Source organism: Gymnoscopelus braueri (assembly GCF_963280865.1).
Source record: "Gymnoscopelus braueri genome assembly, chromosome: 13".
NCBI classification, from domain to species: Eukaryota; Metazoa; Chordata; class Actinopteri; order Myctophiformes; family Myctophidae; genus Gymnoscopelus; species Gymnoscopelus braueri.
Window position 1 is genome coordinate 19,661,571 of NC_137615.1, and position 22,147 is coordinate 19,683,717.

Consider the following 22,147-nt stretch of genomic DNA (forward strand, 5'->3'; position numbering starts at 1 on the left):
GTGTCACTTTGTGACGCGTTGTAAGCTTGTAGATCATCTTTTTTCGCTATTTTTACCTTGTGTTTTTGTAAAAAATTAATACATGTTAGTAATTTCTTTGTATAGCCTATATCAGTTATTTGACATTTTCTTCCCTGTGCAATTTTTGATTACGAAGCCTAAAAGGCAAACAGAAATTTATTTTTTATTCATATGTTCCCATATTTCAATGCCAAAAATAGAATTAAATCGTTAATCGCAATTATTAGTGTGACAATTAATCGTCAACTTAAATTTGTAATCGTGACAACCCTAATGATAACCCACCTTACTTTTTGGGGGGTCAGCAGCTCTGGAGCCACATGTGGCTCTTTAGCCCCTCCCTGGCTCTTTTTTTTTTTACATCTTATTTAATTATTACCCAATTTTATAGAAGAGCACCTTGTTTTGGAGTTTTACTCTAGACCTTTCCCCCCCCCCCACTTTTTTTCTATATTTCATATACATATTGGAATGTGTTTGAACAACTAACTCTTTCCCACCCATGTAAGTCCACTTGATGTAAATATCTTCAAATAATGTGCAAATAAGTATTGCTTTCTATTCAGTAACAGTTGCGCTAGTCACGTTGATTTAATTTGGTTTTACACATCACAGATCAGTAGGTTCACGCACGTTTTATCATAAATGATAACAGCAAAATAAATTCTTCAATTTTTCCAATTTCTTTCATGTAACCTGTAGTTCCTCTGTGTACCTCTAGGGGTACATGGAGAAACACTGCTGTCATATCATCACTGTCGGATGGAAACCTTGTATGTCCAAATCCGTTACTTTTCAGGATATGGGGGGAAAATAACCTGTGTTCCAATGGATCCAATGTAGTTATTATTTAGTCACAAGCTCTTGTTAATACTTTTCATTTGTTAAATATTTGTTAAATGAAACCCAGTTTCACACTATTTTTGTGTGATGCTGTAGTATGACAAAGTCTGCAGGCATTAATTAACAAAAAAAAAACATAACAAATTTAAAGAGGTTTCTGTCCGACAGAAACGATATAGAATTGTCAGCTGATGTTTTAGTTTCTCAGCCTATGGCAGGTGGAATGATGATTGTGTGTTCCATTTTAAATAATTGTTTTGCGTAAACGGCACTGAAATGAAAAGGCCATGCTTCTGAATAAAATATCTCATAAAAACCAAGCAAGGCTGTGTTTGATGATTTGATTTGATTGATTGATATGCACAACAGGAATTATATACATATATATACTACTTCTTTCCTAGGAAAGATAACAGAATATTGTTGTGCCGGTGAGGTAAAAACCCTAGGAGGGCTTATGAGAGAACCGCACCGTTTACATTATGCAGCCTACAATTAGAACGTATTAGTGTCTAAAAACAAAAACAAAAAATATATAGCTGCAAGTAGTGATAAACAGGGCCAAGGAATGAAAGGCAAAAAGCAATAGGCAATAATAGCACAATAAGACATAGAAACAGAATAGATTGAACTTGAGACAAAGCAGCCCATGTAATTAACAAATGAGCATTCTGAACAGCTGAGCAGAGTGCTGAGGGACTGTGGATATTGTATGTATCTCTGTATTGTGTTGCTTATAATGCAGATTCCAAACTTGTGCTACAAATTCTGTTATCATGACAAAAGTTTGCAATTTATCTTTCTAAACAACACAGATGGATATTCTAATTAGGCTTATACATGTTGTCACCATGGTCACAACCATGTACGTACTGTAAGGTTGCAAGGTTGTAAGGTTGTTTTCAGAGGTCAATATTCGAGGTCGGGATGCTGTTTATGATAATTATAATAATAATAAAGACCTCCAACAGGGGAATCTACTTCTCAGCTCGACACAGCTGAGGTGGTCATATATAGCACGCAGGGGTTAAGAACCTCACTCATGGACACCTCAACCCATAGGCAGGAATCGAACTTTTAACCTTCGGACTCACAGGTTGCCACACTACCAATTGAGCTATAGCTTTGTCCAGCCTTGTGATGTCTGTTGAAGATCATAAACTCTTGCCTTCTGTCATGAACCAAGCCCCTGTTTCACTAACACTAAGATCACTCGTTCACAAACCATTAAAAAAAGAATCCCCACCATGTTTTTGTCGACATAGATCCAAAGTACATGCGTAGAAAGTTTCGTGCAGATTGCTCAAAAATCCCAGGAGGAGTTTGATTTGAACTGCTTTTCATATAATTCAAAATGGTGGGAGATCTAAAGTTCAGAGGTCAAAAGTCAAAAGTCAGACCACGAAAGTTGTTAGGCATGAGGAGGCGCATGTGTGTATCGAAGTTTCATGTCTGTAGGTCAAACAGGGCATGAGTTGTACCTGTTCAAAGTTGGCATTTTTCAATTGATTGCTATAGCGCCACCCTTTGGCCAATGGTTGTGAGTTTCGTGTCTTCACCATTTTCCATGACCCTCTACCATATTGCTTCGTGAAAAGTGAATGCACGGTTAGGCCGTGACAGAAAAAACGGCGGAAGAATAATGAAAGTGTAGAGATGCAATAAGGGTCCACGGCCCTTTGGCCTTGGCCCCTTAATAACACCACTGATATTGTTTTTGTAAATCATGATCAAAGATAAATGCTGATCCTTGAGATAGGCCTACTGTAGGGTGTTTGATCGGCATTTAGCTATATGGAACACCTGCCTCAGGATAATCCCAGCTTAGAGGCACATATCACAGGCTGTCAGTGGTGTTAAGTAACTAAATACATTTACTCAAGTACTGTACTTAAGTTTCAGTCCTTTTACTTCTACTCCATTACATCTCAGTGGCAAATATTACACTTTTTACTCCACTACAATTATTTGAAAACTTTAGTTACTAGTTATTTTGATTACTATTACAAAACATACATTACCCACTTCAGCCCTACATACATGTAGGCCATGAAAATAGCGATCTACAAGGTCACAAGCTCACAATGCGTCGCAATGCGACGCATTGTGAGCTTGTAGATCTGCTATTTTCAATATTTTTTTTTATACATTTGAAAACTTGCGAAATGGGACATTCTGATACATGAGTGTTTTCTACTTTTGGTATTTTAAGTCTTGGACATCTGCATAAACCTTACATTATTGTCCTTTCTAAGACAAAGGCCAAACTACTACAATATTCTGGTAGCCAGGCTGTGAGGACAACTTGCCATGTGTGCACCCAAGTGTTCATGTATTATTTGAATGTTTCCTCATTGTCCAATCATTTGTGGATTCAAATAAAGAGTATAACAATGCATGCAGGCACGCACGCACACACACACACACACAGGACGTGCTGGGCCCCTAATTCAGCCTGGGCATCTCAGATAGAGGCCCGTAAATTGCGCGGCCAATGGCCGCGCACCAATTTTTTAACTTAATTTCGGCTGTTTTTCACTTAATTTCAGCCGTTTTTTTTTAAACGGCCGGCCTAGTTGGCCTGGAATGGAGAGGCCTTTCTGGAATTGTCCCACATTTCCCAGTGGCCAGCACGTCCCTAGTACACAAACTATCCATACAAAATGACCTTCTACTGCCTTTGTAAACTACAGCAGAATTCTAGTGGCTTTTCAAGTTCACAAGAGTAAAATTATTTGGTTTCTGTTCCTCAAGATTGTAGCATCAGTAACAACAATAACAAATAATTAATTAAGAAGATAATTAAGTAGTGCATGCAGTCTCGTGTGTGTGTGTGTGTGTGTGTGTGTGTGTGTGTGTGTGTGTGTGTGTGTGTGTGTGTGTGTGTGTGTGTGTGTGTGTGTGTGTGTGTGTGTGTGTGTGTGTGTGTGTGTGTGTGTGTGTGTGTGTGTGTGTGTGTGGGCGCGTGCGTGTGCGCATTCACCCCGTTTTTCATATTTCCCAAGTCAAGCCTGTTGTGCACAACAGTTCTGCTGTGTGTAGGTGTGTCTTTTTGGAGCTGCTAAGTGCCCACCTGCAAACAATCACCTGCACAGTCCAGGCATTCAGTATCCTTACTGTATCATCAGTGTCACTCAAGCCTTTGCCATATTGTCTGTGTTCATGCCAAGCTGGCAAGCCTTGTTCTGTGTTTTGCTCTGTTTTCTTGACAACAAAGTTCTTGCCAAACCTGTGCCTGCATGAAGCTCTGCTTGATCTTTTTTTACCTCGGCCTGCCCACTGTTTTTGTTTATGCCTGCTCCTGGTTTGTTTAAGTCTTTGTCTTTAAAAGTCTCCTATTAGACTTTGTGTTGTCTGTTTCTAAGTCCTCTCCATGGTGTCTGGCAATGAATCTACGTTGTTTCCTATATGTTGAAATGCCATTCTTTTGTGGTGTCACTCGGGCATCCATTTTTGAGACAGTACTATCACAAAAAGAGATGTGCGTGACACTTACTGAGACAAGGAGGGGCAACCAGCAATCTCAGATGAGTGACAGGTGAGTGTCTAGCCATAGACCAGCAGCAGCAAGGCAATGTAGACAACAAATAAACATTAATTGACAAATAATAATAGTAAGCTCTATAGGCTGAGATGTGCATAGAGCACCGAAGTCTGACGTAATTTACACATCCTACCTGGGTCGCGTTTTTTCCCCCCCATTCTGAATTTCCATAGACGTGTTTAATATCGCGTCAAATAAGAACTGTGTTCCAAAAATAAACAAATGATGGTTTGACTCATATGGATACGAAGCATCAACTGATGGTGAGAAAACGTGAATGTTACTTCCGCCGAATTAGTAATTTTTTTTTGCCAGAAACAGACAGATATCAAATATGAGTGACTGACTATCATAAACGATGCAGAGCCACCTCCCTGACAATATCGCAGAGACAGTTTGTTTATTTTAGGACCACAATTCTAATATGAGATGATTCTAAGATGACCCAATGTTCAAGGTTCAAGGTCTTTATTAATGTCCCAAAAGGGCAATTAGGTTTACAGCAAGAGTAGTGGTTTAAAACATACAGACAGTACAGGACAACAACAGACATGAAACACCCTAGCATAAAACAGAAGTCTGGGCGCATCTAGTGCAAGAGATAAAAATAAAAGGCTACATTCAGAAAAAAGTGCTAGGATATAAAGTGCCGACATAAAGTGCTTGTTTCAACATCGTCATCATCAGTAACATATCCTTTACCTGTTACTGGCAGCGTTGATTGCACCCATGCACATTTATTTCTACGACGTCATGTCACGTTAAACTTGGTGGAAAATGTCAGAGCTGATGAGCATTAGAGATGTAGAAAAGAATATCCTGTTTCTCCTAGCCAGAACTAAGTAAAGAAAATCAATGTATCATATAGAAATTGTATGGTTTATCTTTTTTAGCCATTGCACCACATTACACAATTTGAATTTCATAATCACAAAGAAAAGAAGAAAGAAACATTCCACACTCCCATATGTCATTCTATCATATCAAGAATTTATTTTTATTATTTCCCATAGAGAAATTACTTCTACGACCCAGGGGATGAACGAGTGACGTCAGGACTTCTGTGCTCTATATGTGCAAGGCAAGCACATACAGTAACACACCTGTTATTGTTTCATACCGGTGACAAGGTATCTCCCCACCCTAACTTATATCGTAATACAGCATCATAAACAACATTCCACACCGCTCCCTTTCATTGCACGCTTTAGTAAAACAAAAGGAACTGAATGTTCTGAATCGGAATGTTTCACATTCTTTGTGTTCCCATGTTCTACACCCTCTATAGCAGTGGTTCTCAAAGGTTTTCATGTCAAGGATCCCCAAATTGATATGTATTTGGCCGCATACCCCCATCTGAACATATTTTGTGTCAGGGACCCCCAGAAGAGAAGATTTGTGTAAAAAAAATCGTAATACTTAAAAAAATAGCAGATGTACAAGCTCGCAGCTTGAGCTTGTATATCTGCTATTTTTTAATAGCCAACATATAAAATATGGATAAAGTGGTTAAAACGGTGGTGATGCTGTATTAACAAATTTAGCTGGGGAACCCCTGGGGACCCTCAGGGGTCCGGGGATCACTGGAACCCCTTGGGACCCCACTTTGAGAACCACTGCAGTACAGTGAGTAAGTTAAGACCATACAATAATAAGTGCTGTTTATTTCATTCAAGTTAGGTCTTCCAATGTATTAGTCCTTCCAAACAAAAACTGAACTGGATTTTCTTTTAGTTGTGATTGTGTCATATTTTCATTTGGTCGTTAGAGATTATATGGGATAAACAATGTTCTTTCTTGTATAATGTCATTTTAATACAGTGGTGCTGTTTGATGCACTTTCCAAGCCTGATTATCAGACCGAAGCTGCATGGAGCTTCAGTCTGACATGGGCTCCAGTGTAGGCGATTACAAGGGGGAGTGGATTATAATTTCCCTAAACCAATCCTAAGTGATCCCCACCCCCACCTCCGACTCTCATTGGACAATACATTTTGTACCGAATAAATCCTAGGTTCACAACACCAGACCAAGAGGCCACTCAGAGAGTGGGCGGGGTCTATGGTCTGGAACCAGGCTAGCACTTTCCATTTTCCCCAGAAAACTGTCTGCTACAACTCTCAGCTCTTTTTAAATCAAATGTGAAGACTTTTGTGTTTGCCGCTGCTTTTTACTTATGTTTTTGATTTATTCCTTGTGCTGAACTGTACATGTATTCTCTTATTTTTCTGTTGTATTTTAACATATTCTTATTTTCTATTCTCTTAAAGGTGCAATCTGTAACTTTTCATATCCTATGTACATTTAACCTATTATTTAGATTTATTTTGGAGCACAAATTATTTATCTTTATAGAAAGATAAAAGAAAGAAAAAACTAATAATAGACTATAAAAGAAAAAAAATAACATGTTCAATGTAAAAGATGTTTATTGTCACATGCATGCAATGCAGCTGTGGCATCACTGCTGGCAGTGACATTCTTGTTCTTAGTGCCTCCTCAACAGTGGCACAACAATAAAATTACAATAAGAAGATAAAATAACTAGAAAAAGTGCTCCTCGGAGCACAGGTCTCGCGCCAGGTCAGGTAGTTTATTGTGGCCTCCTGGTGGCGCTATAATAGGCCAATGTGAAAAGGGTGGCATTTCTTCCTCGGCCTTGTGGGAATGTGCGTGCATTCATGATTTTAGGCATTTTGTTGCAAAAATGTGTTTTGCTAAATTAGACCTGCTGGTGGCGCTATAACAGGGCAATGTGAAAAGGAATGAATGAATGAAAAAATGAATACAATAACACAAAATACTCTTAAAGTATTTTTGTGACTGCCTATTTACACATCCTAAATGATTGATTGATTGGGCATCAGAACTGCTAATTGTATGGCATGTTATTCCTGTTGTGTAAATCAATGTCAGTGCAGTCGAGGCGTGATTGTAGTAATCCCTCCTATTTTATTAACATTTTGAGTGACAGTTTCATACAGCCATGACATGAATGAATGGCAGTATGCCACACCCGATCTAATTTATCTTCACAGCATCAGCTCACTTCGGTGAGAACGCAGCGTGGCATAGAGACAGGTAAGACCATCTTTCTAAAGCTTATCCAGTTTACAAAAACAAATTGTTGTGCCCTTTGGCAAATGATGGCCTCTATGATTAATTTAATCTCCACTATGTGGGGTTATGCTGTACATTTTAATACGTTTTTGGGTGACATTAAGATAGTTATTTATTTTCAACAGAAGACATATCGTACATTATATATAGAAGCACATTTGGAAGGACAACTGGTAATATCACTTGAATATGATATGACGATATGAAATATGACAAATTAAATATGAATAATATCCAGCAACAGTAGTGCAATTGAGTGGGTTCTTTCTTTTAATTTGTTTATTTAAAAAGAGAAAGATGGGAATGATTCAGTAGAGGCCCACTACACCAACGCATTCTCACTCTCAAGCCGTCAAACGGCCGGGTGACTGCAACGGATTTCAGCATACTGCACTATTGGTCTTTTCGGGGGTACCAGGTCCCATGAAGTCACTATAGTACTACTTGAGTGTGAGAATATGTTGATGACACGGGTCAGGGGCCCTACTTGAACCCAGGTTTATGTGATAATGTGCACAAACACTAAGCATGTGTGTATGCTTGTGTCTTCATTTAGAGAGAGACTACTAGTTGAGCTGCTCCGGGGGACAAAATGGGACATGTAAATGCTCTCACTCTCGCTGCAGCTATCCTGAGATTAGGTGAGTAAAGGTTTTATGGCTGGATGGATGTAAGGCATCACTATTATTGGCAAACAACACTATGGGTGTGTCACAAAACATAATGCGCATTAAGACACTAAAATAAACACATTATAAAAGGACACTTGATTACAATTAAATATAGTTATTAAAGAGTTAAAGCTGCAATCCGGAACGTATCTTAAAAGGTTAATCAATCTGTAGAGTATGTTAATACAATATAGTATAATGTAATTCAATATAATAATCCTGTGAAGTGGTCTCCCTACTCTTCCTTTGGGAAATTTAGAACCTGGACACTTAGTCGTTGACAAAGAGTATTGCCTGAAGCTCATTGTGCAATATCTCCCCTGACTGAGTGAGCCTCTGCCTTATTGGCAGAGCTGTAGAAAATCTCTGCTCTCTCATGGAGACTTGGGTTCAAATAACAGGTAGGATATGAAAGTTACAGATTGCAGCTTTAAGAGAATAGAAAATAAGAATATATTAAAATGCAACAGAAAAAATAAGAGAATAGCACTAGGAATTAATTAAAAAAAACTAATACAAAAATTATTCAGATTTGATTTAAAAGAGCTGTAGCAGTTTTTGCGGAATTTGTTCCAGATATTATGTGGTGTATAAATATTGAGTGCTGCTTCTTCATGTATGTATTATTTGATAGACAGAAAGCCTGTGTAAAGATCTGAGAACTCGAGTGATATGATTCTGAATGTTTAGGGACACCAGCAGTCAAGTCTATTGAAAATTAATTCATAGTCAAGTTCTTAACAGGACCAGGATGCCTTGAAAGTGTATGTGGTGTAGAAAGGCAGTGGTCAATATTAATTTAGAATAATTTAACCAAATTCAATATGCAAGAAATCTTGGTATTATATATTTCATATAATAATTTTGATTCTAGCATAAGATCAACCTTTATTGATGCTTAGGGGGCAATTCAAGTGTCAATTCAAGCAGCAACAGCAATACGGTGCAAGTTGTGCTGTTGCTTCGATCCGCACCAACCCTGGCACAAACACTGTTCAGGGGTCTGGCATGAGAATAGTCACACGCCAAAGTACCAGTGGCACCGTCAGGGGCACCCTATGGCCACAGGTGCACCCTATGGCCACAGGTGCACTGTTGCTCCACACCAAACTTGGCACAAACACTGTTCAGGCATCTGCCATGAGAATAGTCACACCAGGGGCCACAGGCGCAACAATGCTCCAATCTGCACCACACGTGGCATAACACTGTTTAGGGGTCTAGCATGAGAACAATCACACCAAAAAAAACTACATTGCAAACATATGGGACACTACAGCAGTGTTACAACAGTGTTTAACACTTCAAATGGCCATAACTCAGTGACCATTGTTCTTATCAGCGCAATATAGGACTAGATTTGAAGGCAGCGTAGCGGCCAGAAAATCTAGTAATATATATTTTTTGTGTCTTTTGAAGTATGTGCGCATATGTACATTGTTGCATATCGTCGCTGTCGGGCAGAAACCTTATGTCCAAAACCGTTACTTTTTCAGGATATGGAAAAAAGAACCTGTGTTCCAATGTAGTTATTATTTAGTTACAAGCTATCGTTAATACTTTTCATTGGCTCAATATTTATAAAACTCACTTAACCGCTTTCACTTTAACTTTGGAGCGGAAATAGCAGATCTACATGCTCACAACGTGAGCTTGTAGATCGGCATTCATTTGTGAGGGGAAAACATTTTTAACATTTAAATATTGAGATTAGTGGTTTCTACCCACAGCAATGATATATGCTTTGTTTCAAAAAAGATCTGCTCCAGGATTTTTTTCAAAGGACTGTTTGAGAATTAGGTTTCAGATTTGTTAGAAATTATTTCAACTGTTAGAAATGATTATTTCATGCAGTGGTGGAAGAAGTAATAACGCCCCCATCTGGCAGAGTCAGGTTAGGAAGAAGTACTTAATTTCTTTACTTAGTAATACCACAATATAAAAGTACTCGAGTTTAAAGTTGGTCAGCCCCATATATGCATATAACCATATATGGGCATAGCGATCGAATAATTATGTGGCTCTGGACAACGGGATCTCCATATATGCCTATATATGGGCATATCGGGTTTGTTTATGGTTATGTCTCAGTCATAGTGACATGCCTATGTATGGGCATATCAGGTTTGTTTATGGTTATGTCTGAGTCATATAGTGACATGCCTATATATGGGTGTGTCGGGTTTGTTTATGGTTATGTCTGAGTCAGAGTGACGTTGCCCTGGTCCTGCCTATACGTATATGGGAGTATCGGGTTTGTTTATGGTTATGTCTGAGTCATGCCCTGGTCCGCCCGGCCCGCCCGCCGGCCCTTTGAGTAGTAATAGAGAAGTAAAAGTGCAGAAAATTGGAAATACTCAAGTCAAAAGAAATACCTCAAAATTGTACTACACTGTAAGTACAGTACTTAAGTAAATGTATAGTTACTGATTATTTCATGTTGTATCTTCTCTAGGTTCAATCATCTTTAAGGCTGCAGAGGTATGATCTTTTATTGTGCACTTCATCATCTGATGCCTTATATATGTCTCAACAATCGCTATTGATCTCAATCTCTATATAGTAGCCTACTTAACATAGTTGCATAATGCATAATAAATTAAATTCTCTTGAACAAATTGAATTCTTAATGTTCAGTGCTTAATGATTGTCTCTTTTGAGCTCTATGGTGATACTGAAAATAACCTGGAAGTCCATCATGTAATCATGTTACAAAACTGTTACATAAATGTCTAAGAAACATGTTCTAGATGTTCTAGACGGCTAGCCTCAGAATCAAAGAAAAACATCTCAAGACACAAAGAAGAATGTGACAATGAGTTTCCAGACCAGTACACACCCAGACACCATTCATTGAAAAACAAACAAAAAAAAAACAGAAAGATTAGACATGAGCCACACCCTGAAGCATACCAGTGGTTACCTGCGGGTCGTGACTCCCACATGATTGTGAGGGAGTCCCCAAATCAGAGTGAAGTGACAATTTAAGGTCCTTTAAGACCTTTTTCATACCTCAAAAAGAAAGAAAAGAAAAAGTAACCAACAAACTATACTATAAAAACTGGTCAAAGATTGGCCAAATTGTCAAATAATAAAAGAAAGAGGCAAACATTTTGAAAATAGCAGATCTACAAGCTCACAACGCCTCGCTTTGCAAGGCGTTGTGAGCTTGTAGATCTGCTATTTTCACAATATTTATCTGTGGAACCGAAAGTGTAATGCCTCAACTCCTACAATTCCAAGTGCTTATCAGGGTGGGGGGTCCCAAGTTCAAATATGATTCTTTTGGGGGGTCACGGCCTGAAAAGGTTTGAAACCACTGCACTAAACTACACTCCTGCATTAACCCATTCAATCCGGGAACGCATCTGTGTCATTTTAGATTTAAGCTATAACCATTATTTTATACTTTGGCCATTCAAAAACAGCAGATCTACAAACTCATAGCGCTACGAGCTTGTAGATCTGCTATTTTTGAAAAATCTTGAACATTTGTGCAAATCTTTGAATACATATATTTTTTTAAACAACATTTTTAACTCAAATGATAGCTTCTGGAGGTCCCTGGAACAAAATATTTTACAAATGTTCGCTTTAAAAAATATATATTCAAAGATTTGCACACATTTTCACGATTATTTTCTAAAATAGCAAATCTGCAAGCTCATAGCGCGGCACTCTGTGCCGCGCTATGAGCTTGTACATCTGCTATTTTTGAATAGCCAAAGACATCTAAAATGACAGAGATGCGTTCCCGGATAGAATGGGTTAAAAAAATTGCTGTCGGCTGGAAACCTCATATATCCAACATTTTTACTTTTCAGGATTCAAATTCAAAAGTAGCAACAACAGCTGATCTACAGGCTCAAAATGTGTTGCGATGCTACTTTTGTGTGACACTGTAGTTTGACGAAGTAGAGCATTAATTTATGCAAGAAAAATGATGAGTATAGAGATAGAAGGTTTCTGCCAATGTACCATATAACCTTATATGAGCGTTTTCCCTTCCAAGGTCTCAGAAAAATGTATTGGAGGAAACATTGGAGGAAACAGGTACATTATGTCACAAATGACATGCCACATGCCTGTCAAATATTTCTCATATGTTGCTACTATTATTCTATTTCATTTTAACATTTTCTTGTATTAATGGATTGATGTATTTCACTTTCATAGCACTGATAATGGAAACCCTGATGGAGGAATGTATGATCCCGTAAGTCATCGGTATCGGGGGTTATGTGTACTTTGTTGGGTGCCACTGTTGCGCAACCGAAAATAGCAGATCTATAAGCTCACAGATCTAGGCTACAAGCTTGTAGATCTGCTATTTTCGGTGCATGGCATATCGCACAAGTATAAATCAGGTCGTTGCTGTCCGGCAGGAACTAGCTAACTCCATTTTGACGCTTTTACTTTTTTTCCACATAAATCAGTGCTATTGAACACCCTTTACGTCTGTGTGTTGATTAAAAAAAATATTGAACCAAGGAAAAGTATTAAAAAGCGCTTCTGACAAAACCAGCTAATTCCATTGGATCCTCAAACTTTCTGCTAAAGCAGCTAACTCCACCAAAGGGGGGTGGAGTTTTGACATCCAACCTCATTGTGAGCTTGGAGGTCCACTCAGCTGTTCTTATCAATGATGAACAAAACCTCCTAACTCCACTTTTTGTTTATTTTATTTTTTTTTCATTTCCTGAAAATTTTTGGAGTTAGCTGGTTTCTGCCGGACAGCAGAGATATATAAGTTGCGTGTCATTTTCTGTTTGGAATAAATATTTTTAATCAAATATGTAATTGTGTGTTTTACTTCTAGTTCACAAATGCCACCTTTGCCAAGTTCCTGACTTGCTCAGGGTTGTCTGAGAGCAACATGGAACAGAAGGAGAGGCTAATGGCGGTCATGCACCCTGCCTTTGATTTATACTCCTTTATGGTACAGTATAGCCGTACTACTTCATACTCTCTTGATAAACGTGTATCTAAAAAGTGCAAAAAAAAAAGAGAGCAGACCAATCAGCCAACTTTGAATGTATTAAACAATTTGATATATTAACTGCGGTAATGTATCTCCTTGAGCTGCTCTTTGAAGACATTTGTCCCCTCGCCCGTGCAGAGAGCTGACAAGGATTTGCAGCTCGTCTTGGGGTTAATTCAAGGACTCGACTTCAACACAACAGGGGAGAGGTTCCATGACGCCAACTTCACCAGAGTTTGGTTTCATGTCATGCTTAGACCACACCTGGCATCTGTATCCCATCGGTTCCTCTCCTGTCTGAGCACAGACAAATTTAACTGCGAGACCTACCAGATCATGTGGGTGAAACACAGCAGCACCATAACATTGTATGATATCACAGAACGCAGTCTAACTCTATGTTTATTTGGAATTCCACTCATTTTATTTTGGAACATTTGCAGGGTTAATGAATTGAGTGCTCACATGAAGGAAATGAAACCCTCTCAGCAAAGACTGATCTACATGCATTTCATCCGTGGCTTTCTTGCAAGAAATGATACCACAGGTACATATTATTTTGTATTTGCTTGGATATTGGATATAATACTTGATATCGTTCGACAACAGATGGTGAAATTGATTTGTGAGTAATGTTAGTGATGTTGATCTTTTAAAAGGTTGTGCCGGTCCTGGAACTGACAGTAAGGATTGGCTAATGCAGAACTTCAGAGGTTTCTCCATCTTTGCCCAGATAAGAGAACTCTATTCACTGAACAAGAATTTCAGTGGTGTAAGTGTGCAAACTATAAGGACTACAAAAGTACAATGTGTGAAAGAAAGGTCACAATGATTAATATCTTATCGATTGCTATAATTTCGAAGGCTTACGCACTATGTATACCTGGTTGTGTCACACATTGAAAATAGCTGATCTAGGAGCTTGTAGATCTGTTATTTTCGGTGTGAGGCGACACCCGTGTGCAACTAAGTATAACTCGATGGTAATGTTCTCTCACAGTTGGCAGCCCTGCCTTTGCTCAGTCCAGAACAGAAGGTTGAGTTGATCTTTCACCCTGGTATGGGAGACATGAACAATGGCACCATCAGCCACATTGTTCTCAGCCTGCTTAGACCTCTTCTGAACAACCTTACCTTACCATCAAATGCAACTGCCTCCAACATGATGGGAAATAATGCTACACAAACACATCAACAGGAGAGTGTGAGTGTCTGTTTGTGTCTTTTCAATGTTGATAATTAATTGTAATATTTGCTGTGACCATGACTGTTGGTTTCATATCTATATGGTTGCAGGATTTCAAAGACTTCCTGTCTTTGTTTAAGCCACTGGGAAGCTTTATCAAGACCTTTGTTTCCACCATCAATCAGGTACTTTAAGCAGTAAAAAGGTGTTTACACTTAGCAATCTGTACATGATTGGCTATCCAAGTGAAATGGGAAAAAAAGGTTGACATTATTTTATTTTTTGTCTCTCATAAGAACAACAGCTCTGTCAAACATTACCTCACGGAGGCCATAGTGAACTTGACCTTGATAGAACTTGCTGGTCATTTCTCCAACAACTTCTCCTTGGGAAATGAAACCATTGTGGGCCAAGCACCCTCTTTCAGCAATTTCAACATCTCCAGCATGGATGACTGGTTCCAGTATGTTGTTCTGCCGGCTGTCAGACGCTTTATGCCAAACAACATGGAGATGCCTCACAATGTCACAGCTGTATTCCACCAAATCTTGTGAGTTTCCCCATACAGTACATACCATAATACAGTATGTGGTTCCCAAACTGACCCATTTGGGGTCTGTTAGTTTGGCTATTTTGGTGAAAAAAGTAGTAATTCATAATGCATTTTGTACATATGGGTCCCAGGGAGACACCAAATGTATCTTTTGGCTCTTGAGCTGAAACGTTTGTGAACCTGTGCACCATATTTATCTTCTAATCAAAGATATTTGCCACTTCACATTGTTCTGTGATGCCACCTGAACCGCCTGGTTTGGTTTTCTGTTATTTTACAGGTCAGTTAACGTTCATTCATACTCCACCGCATCTGCTACTGGGATATCCTGTGATGTTACTCACAACAATCAGTCATGCCGTGTAAGCATCAGGAAGTCCCTTATCGTGTATTATTATAGCAGAGGATTGTTTGACATGTCTTGTACAAGAGAAAAGCGTCTTATAATCACACAAGCATCAAGACAGCCGATATGTTATAATTACAGCAAGTGTTTCTATTGGGGTGGAGGACATATTTCACCTGTGAGTTGTCAACCTGGTGCAACAGGTTGATCACATTCCTAATAGGTTTTAAATTTCTTGTATGTTTAGTGTAATTGTTCCAAAACGTAAATATGTGGCAACGTGACGTGTATCAGAGGAGACACGTGGTGGTTGTAATGTCTTCTCAGGGACACCCTCCCCGAGACCAGCCAGTATGGGTCAGCAGTGACAGGGAATTGACATTTTGCAAAACAACTTTTTTGACAGTACTCCTACAGATTTTGTCCAAACATGCAAATCGATACACAGTGGCCCTCATTTATCAACGGAGCGTATAAACCGGCGTATATTTTTCCATATATTCGGCCGTACACCAACGTCGAAGTCACATTTATCAACGGATCCTATACAGCTGATCCTAGCGTACATTGGGTCGGAGCCTTGATAAATGTCACGGCTGAAACCGAGCGTCATTTAAATAAGACGCCCTTAAATATTCTGGAAACACCCCGATTTTACGACATGAAGAACCGAAAAGAAAGAGTTTCGCCGGCTCGCCTCGCCTCGCTGCCTGTCAAGTCACACACATGCACACGCCTCTCTCTCTCTCTCTCTCTCTCTCACACACACACACACACACACACACACACACACACACACACACACACACACACACACACACACACACACACACACACACACACACACACACACACACACACACACACACACACACACACACACACACACACACACACACACACACACACACGCCCAACTGTGTGTTTCATGTAATCCGTAGCGGTACAATCTTTGTCACGTAGGCGTGTAGCCTACATGAATGACATATTATGATACCAATCACATCGTCATGAATGGAATACATTATGTGTCCAGATGCCTGTCAGACAGTCAGACAATGCTGCTCCGCAGGTCTAGAATGGAATAAACGGGCGCAGCCAAAGTCAACAACTGCTCTCTACCAGACGTGAGATCTCAGCGTACGGTAGGATGAAGCCAACGTCAGGATATATTGATAAATGCCGAAAGTTGCGGTGATCTCGCCGTACGCCCATTATTTGGTCTGCACCGCGTTGATAAATGAGGGCCAGTATCTCTATAGTCATTTAAAGAAACAGGTCTTTCAGATTTGTCATATGCCATCCTGATTGGCTAAGATTGGCTTCCAAAGTTTGCAGGAGTGCTCTGTTTTGAACAAAATGCCTCAAATCATGAACACAGCGTACGATTTCTGTGAAATGTTGCACGCACATTCCCACTAAGCCAAGCAAGAAATGCCACTTCAAATCAGCCTCATGGTGGTGCTACAACAGGCCGATTTGCGATCTGTGTAAAACTTTGTATGCGCATTCCTTAGAGGCCAAAGAAAAACGTTTGCCCTGCATTTATCACATCTGCCTTTTAACATTTTTTATATATTACTCCTACACATTTATTCCAAACATCACGCAAATCTGTACACATTATCTCTATAGTCAAGTGATCAAGACGGATCCGTTTTTTTTTTACTATTCATTGTTTTGTTATTTGACTTGATTGATTTGACTTGATTTCCAGTGTTATAACCTGTTGCGCCAGGTTGGCTATATGAAGTTGATAACACCTCTGTTTTATACTGTATGTCCCTCCTGGCATGCTGAAGAAGGGGGTCTTGCCCTAAACATTTGTGTGAAATTACATTATTATTATTGGGAGCGCTGTCTTGGACCTTGTTGTACAATAGGATTGAGCATGTTTTGTTCCCTTTATCATCAGTGACCTTACAAAGAAACTCTACTACTTGCTTTAAAAACATATTTTCCCTTTTCTTAGATATTCCATACAGATGACCTGTTTGGAGTGCTAAAATGTGTGACCCATTCTAATATGAACTTCTCGGCAGAAAATCTAATGTTATTGACCCTAGAACTATCAAGGACACTTAACTTTTCAACATGGCAACATACAATGACAGTAAGAAACCCAATCCTCTCAATGGGAAGCATAATGCATAAAGATAGTTTTCTATCTCCTTAAAGCATCACTGCAATCATAACCATGTTTTCCAATCTCTGTAGAATGGGACAGCAGGTCAGTCAAACCTTACAAACTTGGTTGGGCCGTTTCCTGTAATCAGCTTCAGACCAGAGGACCTCGGGAATTCAGATTATTTAAAATTCTGGTTCCTAATCAAACTGAGACCTTCCCTGCCCTTTGTGTCGAAGGCATACCTGTCTTGCCTCAGTACTCTGAGATTTAGCTGTGATGCCTTCCAGGCCCTGTATGTATTCACACACACACACACACACACACACACACACACACACACACACACACACACACACACACACACACACACACACACACACACACACACACACACACACACACACACACACACACACACACACACACACACACACACACACACACACACACACACACACACACACACACACACACACACACACACACACACACACACACACACACACACACACACACACACACACACACACGCACCTGTATAAGTCGGTGACAAATACAACTTCATGAATTTTGAATCACACACAAATCATTAAATTGATCTTACCTTACCTTAACCTTTCAACATGTTTTATTCTTATAGTGTGAAGGGAATGAGTGACCACGCTGTCAGTATGGCTGAACCAACACAGAAACTGGTCTACACAAGCTTCATTTACCCCTTCCTCTCACAGCGGACAGATCCAGGTACTCAGTCTTTGATTGACTTGTCTGTTATGTTATGGAGTACAACAGGATTAAGTACTTAAGTCTAATTTATATGCACCCTCCCCCCCCTCCAAATAGTAGAATTAGGGATGAGATGTCAAACTAGAAAATACAGTTCCTGAAGAAACAGTGTGGGCTCGCTTCAAGCAACAACAAAAACTTTTTTTATTAGCCAAAGTATGACAAAGGACTTGAGTGGCTTAAGCTGCAAAGTAACAAGTAACTAAAGCTGTCAAATGCTGTAATTTTAATGGAGTAAAATGTGCAATATTTTATCTGATATATAGTGGAGTTGAAGTAACAAAAATGGAGAGTAAAGTAAAAGAACCTAATATTCATACTGTGCATTTTAAAAATACTGTACATTATTGTATCGTACTTAGGGTGTGTGTGGGGTTGGAGTTTTTTAGCTTAAAATTTACAAAAGTATTGGCATCAAAATATATTTTTAATACCAAAGTAAAAGTACTCAAATCTTCCAAAAATCTACAAGCTCATAACACGTCAAAAGTATAAAAGTAATCAAAAGTTAAACACAGCAATGGAAGTCATAATATACCTCAACCTTTTAAAGTTTAAAAGGAGTCTGTAAGTAAAAGTGAAAGACAAAAGGGGTTTAAGATGAAAATAACATTGAATTTCCCATACACTTTATTGGGTGTTAAGTTAAATATTTCAAAAACTACAAAACATTTCAAAATGACATGAACAAGCACACGATTCCACAGTAAGCTGATTTTTTTTTTACAGTTTGAATGAATGGAGTTTCTAGGTGGAAGTATGTAGGACTGGTGGTGTGGCAAAGTTTTGGGAAGAAACTATAAATAGTTTGGAGAACATGAGTATGCTCCCACAATTATATAAGCTGATTTATATAATCATTCCATACGCTTACAAAGGCGATGATTCTCCAAAAACGGAGCGTGGTTTTGACAGTGATGCACATGCCGGTCTGGTGTATACAGAGAAAGAGAGAGACAGATAGAGATTAAGCCTGTTCTAGACGCCTGGCCCCTTCGGCAGCACAACGTAAAAATACTAGCTATGACTAAAGTATTAATACTGTGCACCCCAAGGCTCTTGTCAAATAGTTAAAAGCTGTTTTAAACCACGATTATAGCTACTGTGACATGTCCACTGGAGACCTGTTAGCATGTTGTGGCACTGCTATTAAAAACAAAGGGAGTCAGCTGGCTAGCAAGTCGGTTGATTTTTGGCTGACCCCATTGGATTCAAATTAGTTATGAATATAAACTATCAAATAATACTTTTATGATGCCATATTTGTGCTGTATTTAGTGTGTTACAAAGAGATTATTTTCTGTTATATACCAATTATAAGCGCTTCACCTGGTGGGTTACTGTAATTTATAAATTGATAAAATATGATTATATGTAATTATAAGTGCTTAAAACATAATTAAATTGTGTCAGAATGCATTTATTTTTTGTGTTATACAATATGTCTGCTTCATTGGGGGCAGACTTAAAAAGGTGTTAGTGGCACACTTGCTATATTCTTTCTTATTTTATCTCATTCTTGAAGGGATGGCCTGCATATCACCAACAAACAACAGCAATGTGGATTTCATCAAGATGAACTTTGGCATATTTTCCCACTTTGCTTCTCTGGAAGACTTTTTTCAATTGCACGGAAACCTTTCTGTTGTAAGTCTTACAAATTTGTTTCCTAATCATTTTCATTCTGGTTACAAAGCCACTGTACTTCAAAAGATAAGGAGTAACACTGTCTATTTTCAACATAGCTGGAAGTTCTGCCAGCTCTCTCTCCACAGCAGATAGGAGAAGTGGTACTGAAGCCTAACACTGCAAATACAGTTTACATCATCAACATTGTCTTTAATCACCTGGGCAATGGCACCAGATTCAAAGACTTCCTCACTTACCTGGAAACAAATGCCGGAGGGGTAAATATCCAAAAGTTTTAACGTAATATAGGCGTTTTGCAAGACTTAAAATACCGTAACTGTTTTTCTCATTTGCATTTTCAGGCAAACCTTAGTTGCGAGTCATACAGTACCATGTAAGTGAAGTTGTGTTGCAACTCATTCTTTATCGTTTAATTGAGTTGTTGCTTGTGCTTGATATCTTGTGTTCATGTCTTCCTCACTCATGGCTTCCCCTCTCCTTTGCCATCAGCTTCCAAAGGTTAGACATGGTCATTTCTTCAGCCCAACCTCAACTGGCTGCATTCATTATGGCCATCAAGGACCAACTGATGAGCAGTCTCCCTAAAGGTGAGTTACAGTACAGGGATTTAAGTATTATCTAATATCTCAATGAATGCAAGCAAGCATAGTTGTGCTACAGTACATGTTTTGATATCTATGTGCTTAACAAGTTTGTGTTGACGCTTTCTGTTCAGGTTGCCATGATGGGATTCAGCCACAAATTGGGGTAATAAAGGTGAGCGAATACTTATATTTGTCCTTGTGTCATTTGAATAGTTTAGTCAAAGGAGACTCTGTGCTAATGATATTCGTTTTTGTCTTTCTCCCAGTGCAAAGTGACCTCAGCCAACGGTGAGTACAGCTTAATGTTTACTAGCAACCTTTTCTCTCTTTGCTTCTCATTGGAGACAATTCTGAAATTAATCAAACTCACTCTCTTACAGAGAGCCAAATGTGCAGTGGTGTCAATAGGTGAGTGTCCCCTGATTTCCTCCACGATTTGACATGTACATGCTTACTCATCCATGCAGATGCATCGTTTCTGTCAGGAACTGGTGTTAGGACCCAAGTGCAGGAACTCAAACAAAGGCAGGAGATGAAGATCACATAAACTTAACTTTACTTGGTGAAAGACACAGGATAACAGTACTGTACATACATGGAACATAAAACCTGACACTAACTTAAGATCCAGCACTGCACCAACACACAGACAGAGTCTAAATAGTCACTGGAGCTCATCACCCAACCAGACTCAGCTGGTCCTCACAGGTGACAGCACTCAGGGCAATCAGAGTCTTTGCCTCAGGTAGAAGGGAGAGTAGGAGATTGGCTGAGGCGAAATAGGAGCAGGGCAAGGAAGGGGCAGAGGCAAACTCAGTGGCTAAACAGTCACATGATGGACACAACAGGGGCCGTGATCGTGACAGTTTCTAAGTTGATAGCATTTCAACTCTTCAGTAGAAGAGAGATATGAGAAAGAGAGGATTATACGATAGCTGTCAAGAATCACACTCAAACTCACAACACTGTGAATACGATATAAACTTTTGGAGCCCAATAGACTCATTCTTTAATCTCTCAAGAACAGATTCAGAGCTGCGCTACTAGTGAAAAACGCTGGGGGCGCTGTTTTTCCTTTTTATTTGACGTTGGGTTCCCAGATTGCTCATTCTTAAAGGAGGTGTTCACCCAAAAAATGACTTATTTTCTATCAATTGCACACCCTATGAAGCCTTGAATCCATGGATTCTTTTTTGTTTTTGTCGCATTCCTTCCTAAGCTAATAATTTGATTCCCGTCTCCTACCGGCTAATGTATCCGGTAGGAGGCACAAAGTAGATTATTTGTGTCTCCTACCGGAAATACACACGGTCATCAAATTATTGTTTTAGGAATGCCACAAAAACAAAAATAAATCCATGAAATCAAGGCTTCATGGGGTGTGTAATTGATAGAAAATAAGTATTTTTTTGGGTGAACTCCTCCTTTAAATACTTTTTTATTTCACAGCCCTGCCTTGGAAAGCTACTTGGGCGGAGATATGACCGATTCCATCTGCAATTTCAGCATTCAACACTATGCATGCCTGCCTCAGGTACAGTAGCTCTTACACTCTCACAGTAAAGATGTTTTTTTGTTGCTAAACAAGTTGTCTGGTAAGATGCCGGATTAGTGGTTTTATTAAATTCCTGATCTCAAAACCATCTTACAGTGTAGAACATCAAAATGTCAACGTCTTCTCTTGCAAGTTAAAACAAACAAAAAGACAAAAACACAATCATGCCGACACATTAT

General features: G+C 39.1%; 1 protein-coding gene across 1 annotated transcript; it reads left to right on the forward strand.

The window, feature by feature from the left end:
• Window positions 1–7,449: 7,449 nt before the first annotated feature.
• On the forward strand, window positions 7,450–20,960 carry LOC308099448 (uncharacterized protein; the record flags this gene model as incomplete). Its single annotated transcript, XM_080448191.1, has 20 exons — window positions 7,450–7,489; window positions 8,085–8,169; window positions 10,655–10,680; window positions 12,212–12,252; window positions 12,376–12,415; window positions 13,019–13,138; window positions 13,319–13,518; window positions 13,624–13,727; window positions 13,840–13,952; window positions 14,181–14,384; window positions 14,477–14,551; window positions 14,663–14,916; window positions 15,200–15,281; window positions 17,238–17,378; window positions 17,483–17,685; window positions 18,034–18,137; window positions 19,705–19,826; window positions 19,925–20,086; window positions 20,680–20,701; window positions 20,881–20,960. The coding sequence occupies exons 2-20, from the start codon at window positions 8,121–8,123 to the stop codon at window positions 20,958–20,960; spliced, it is 2,142 nt and encodes a 713-aa protein (XP_080304317.1). The 5' UTR covers window positions 7,450–7,489; window positions 8,085–8,120.
• Window positions 20,961–22,147: the final 1,187 nt, after the last annotated feature.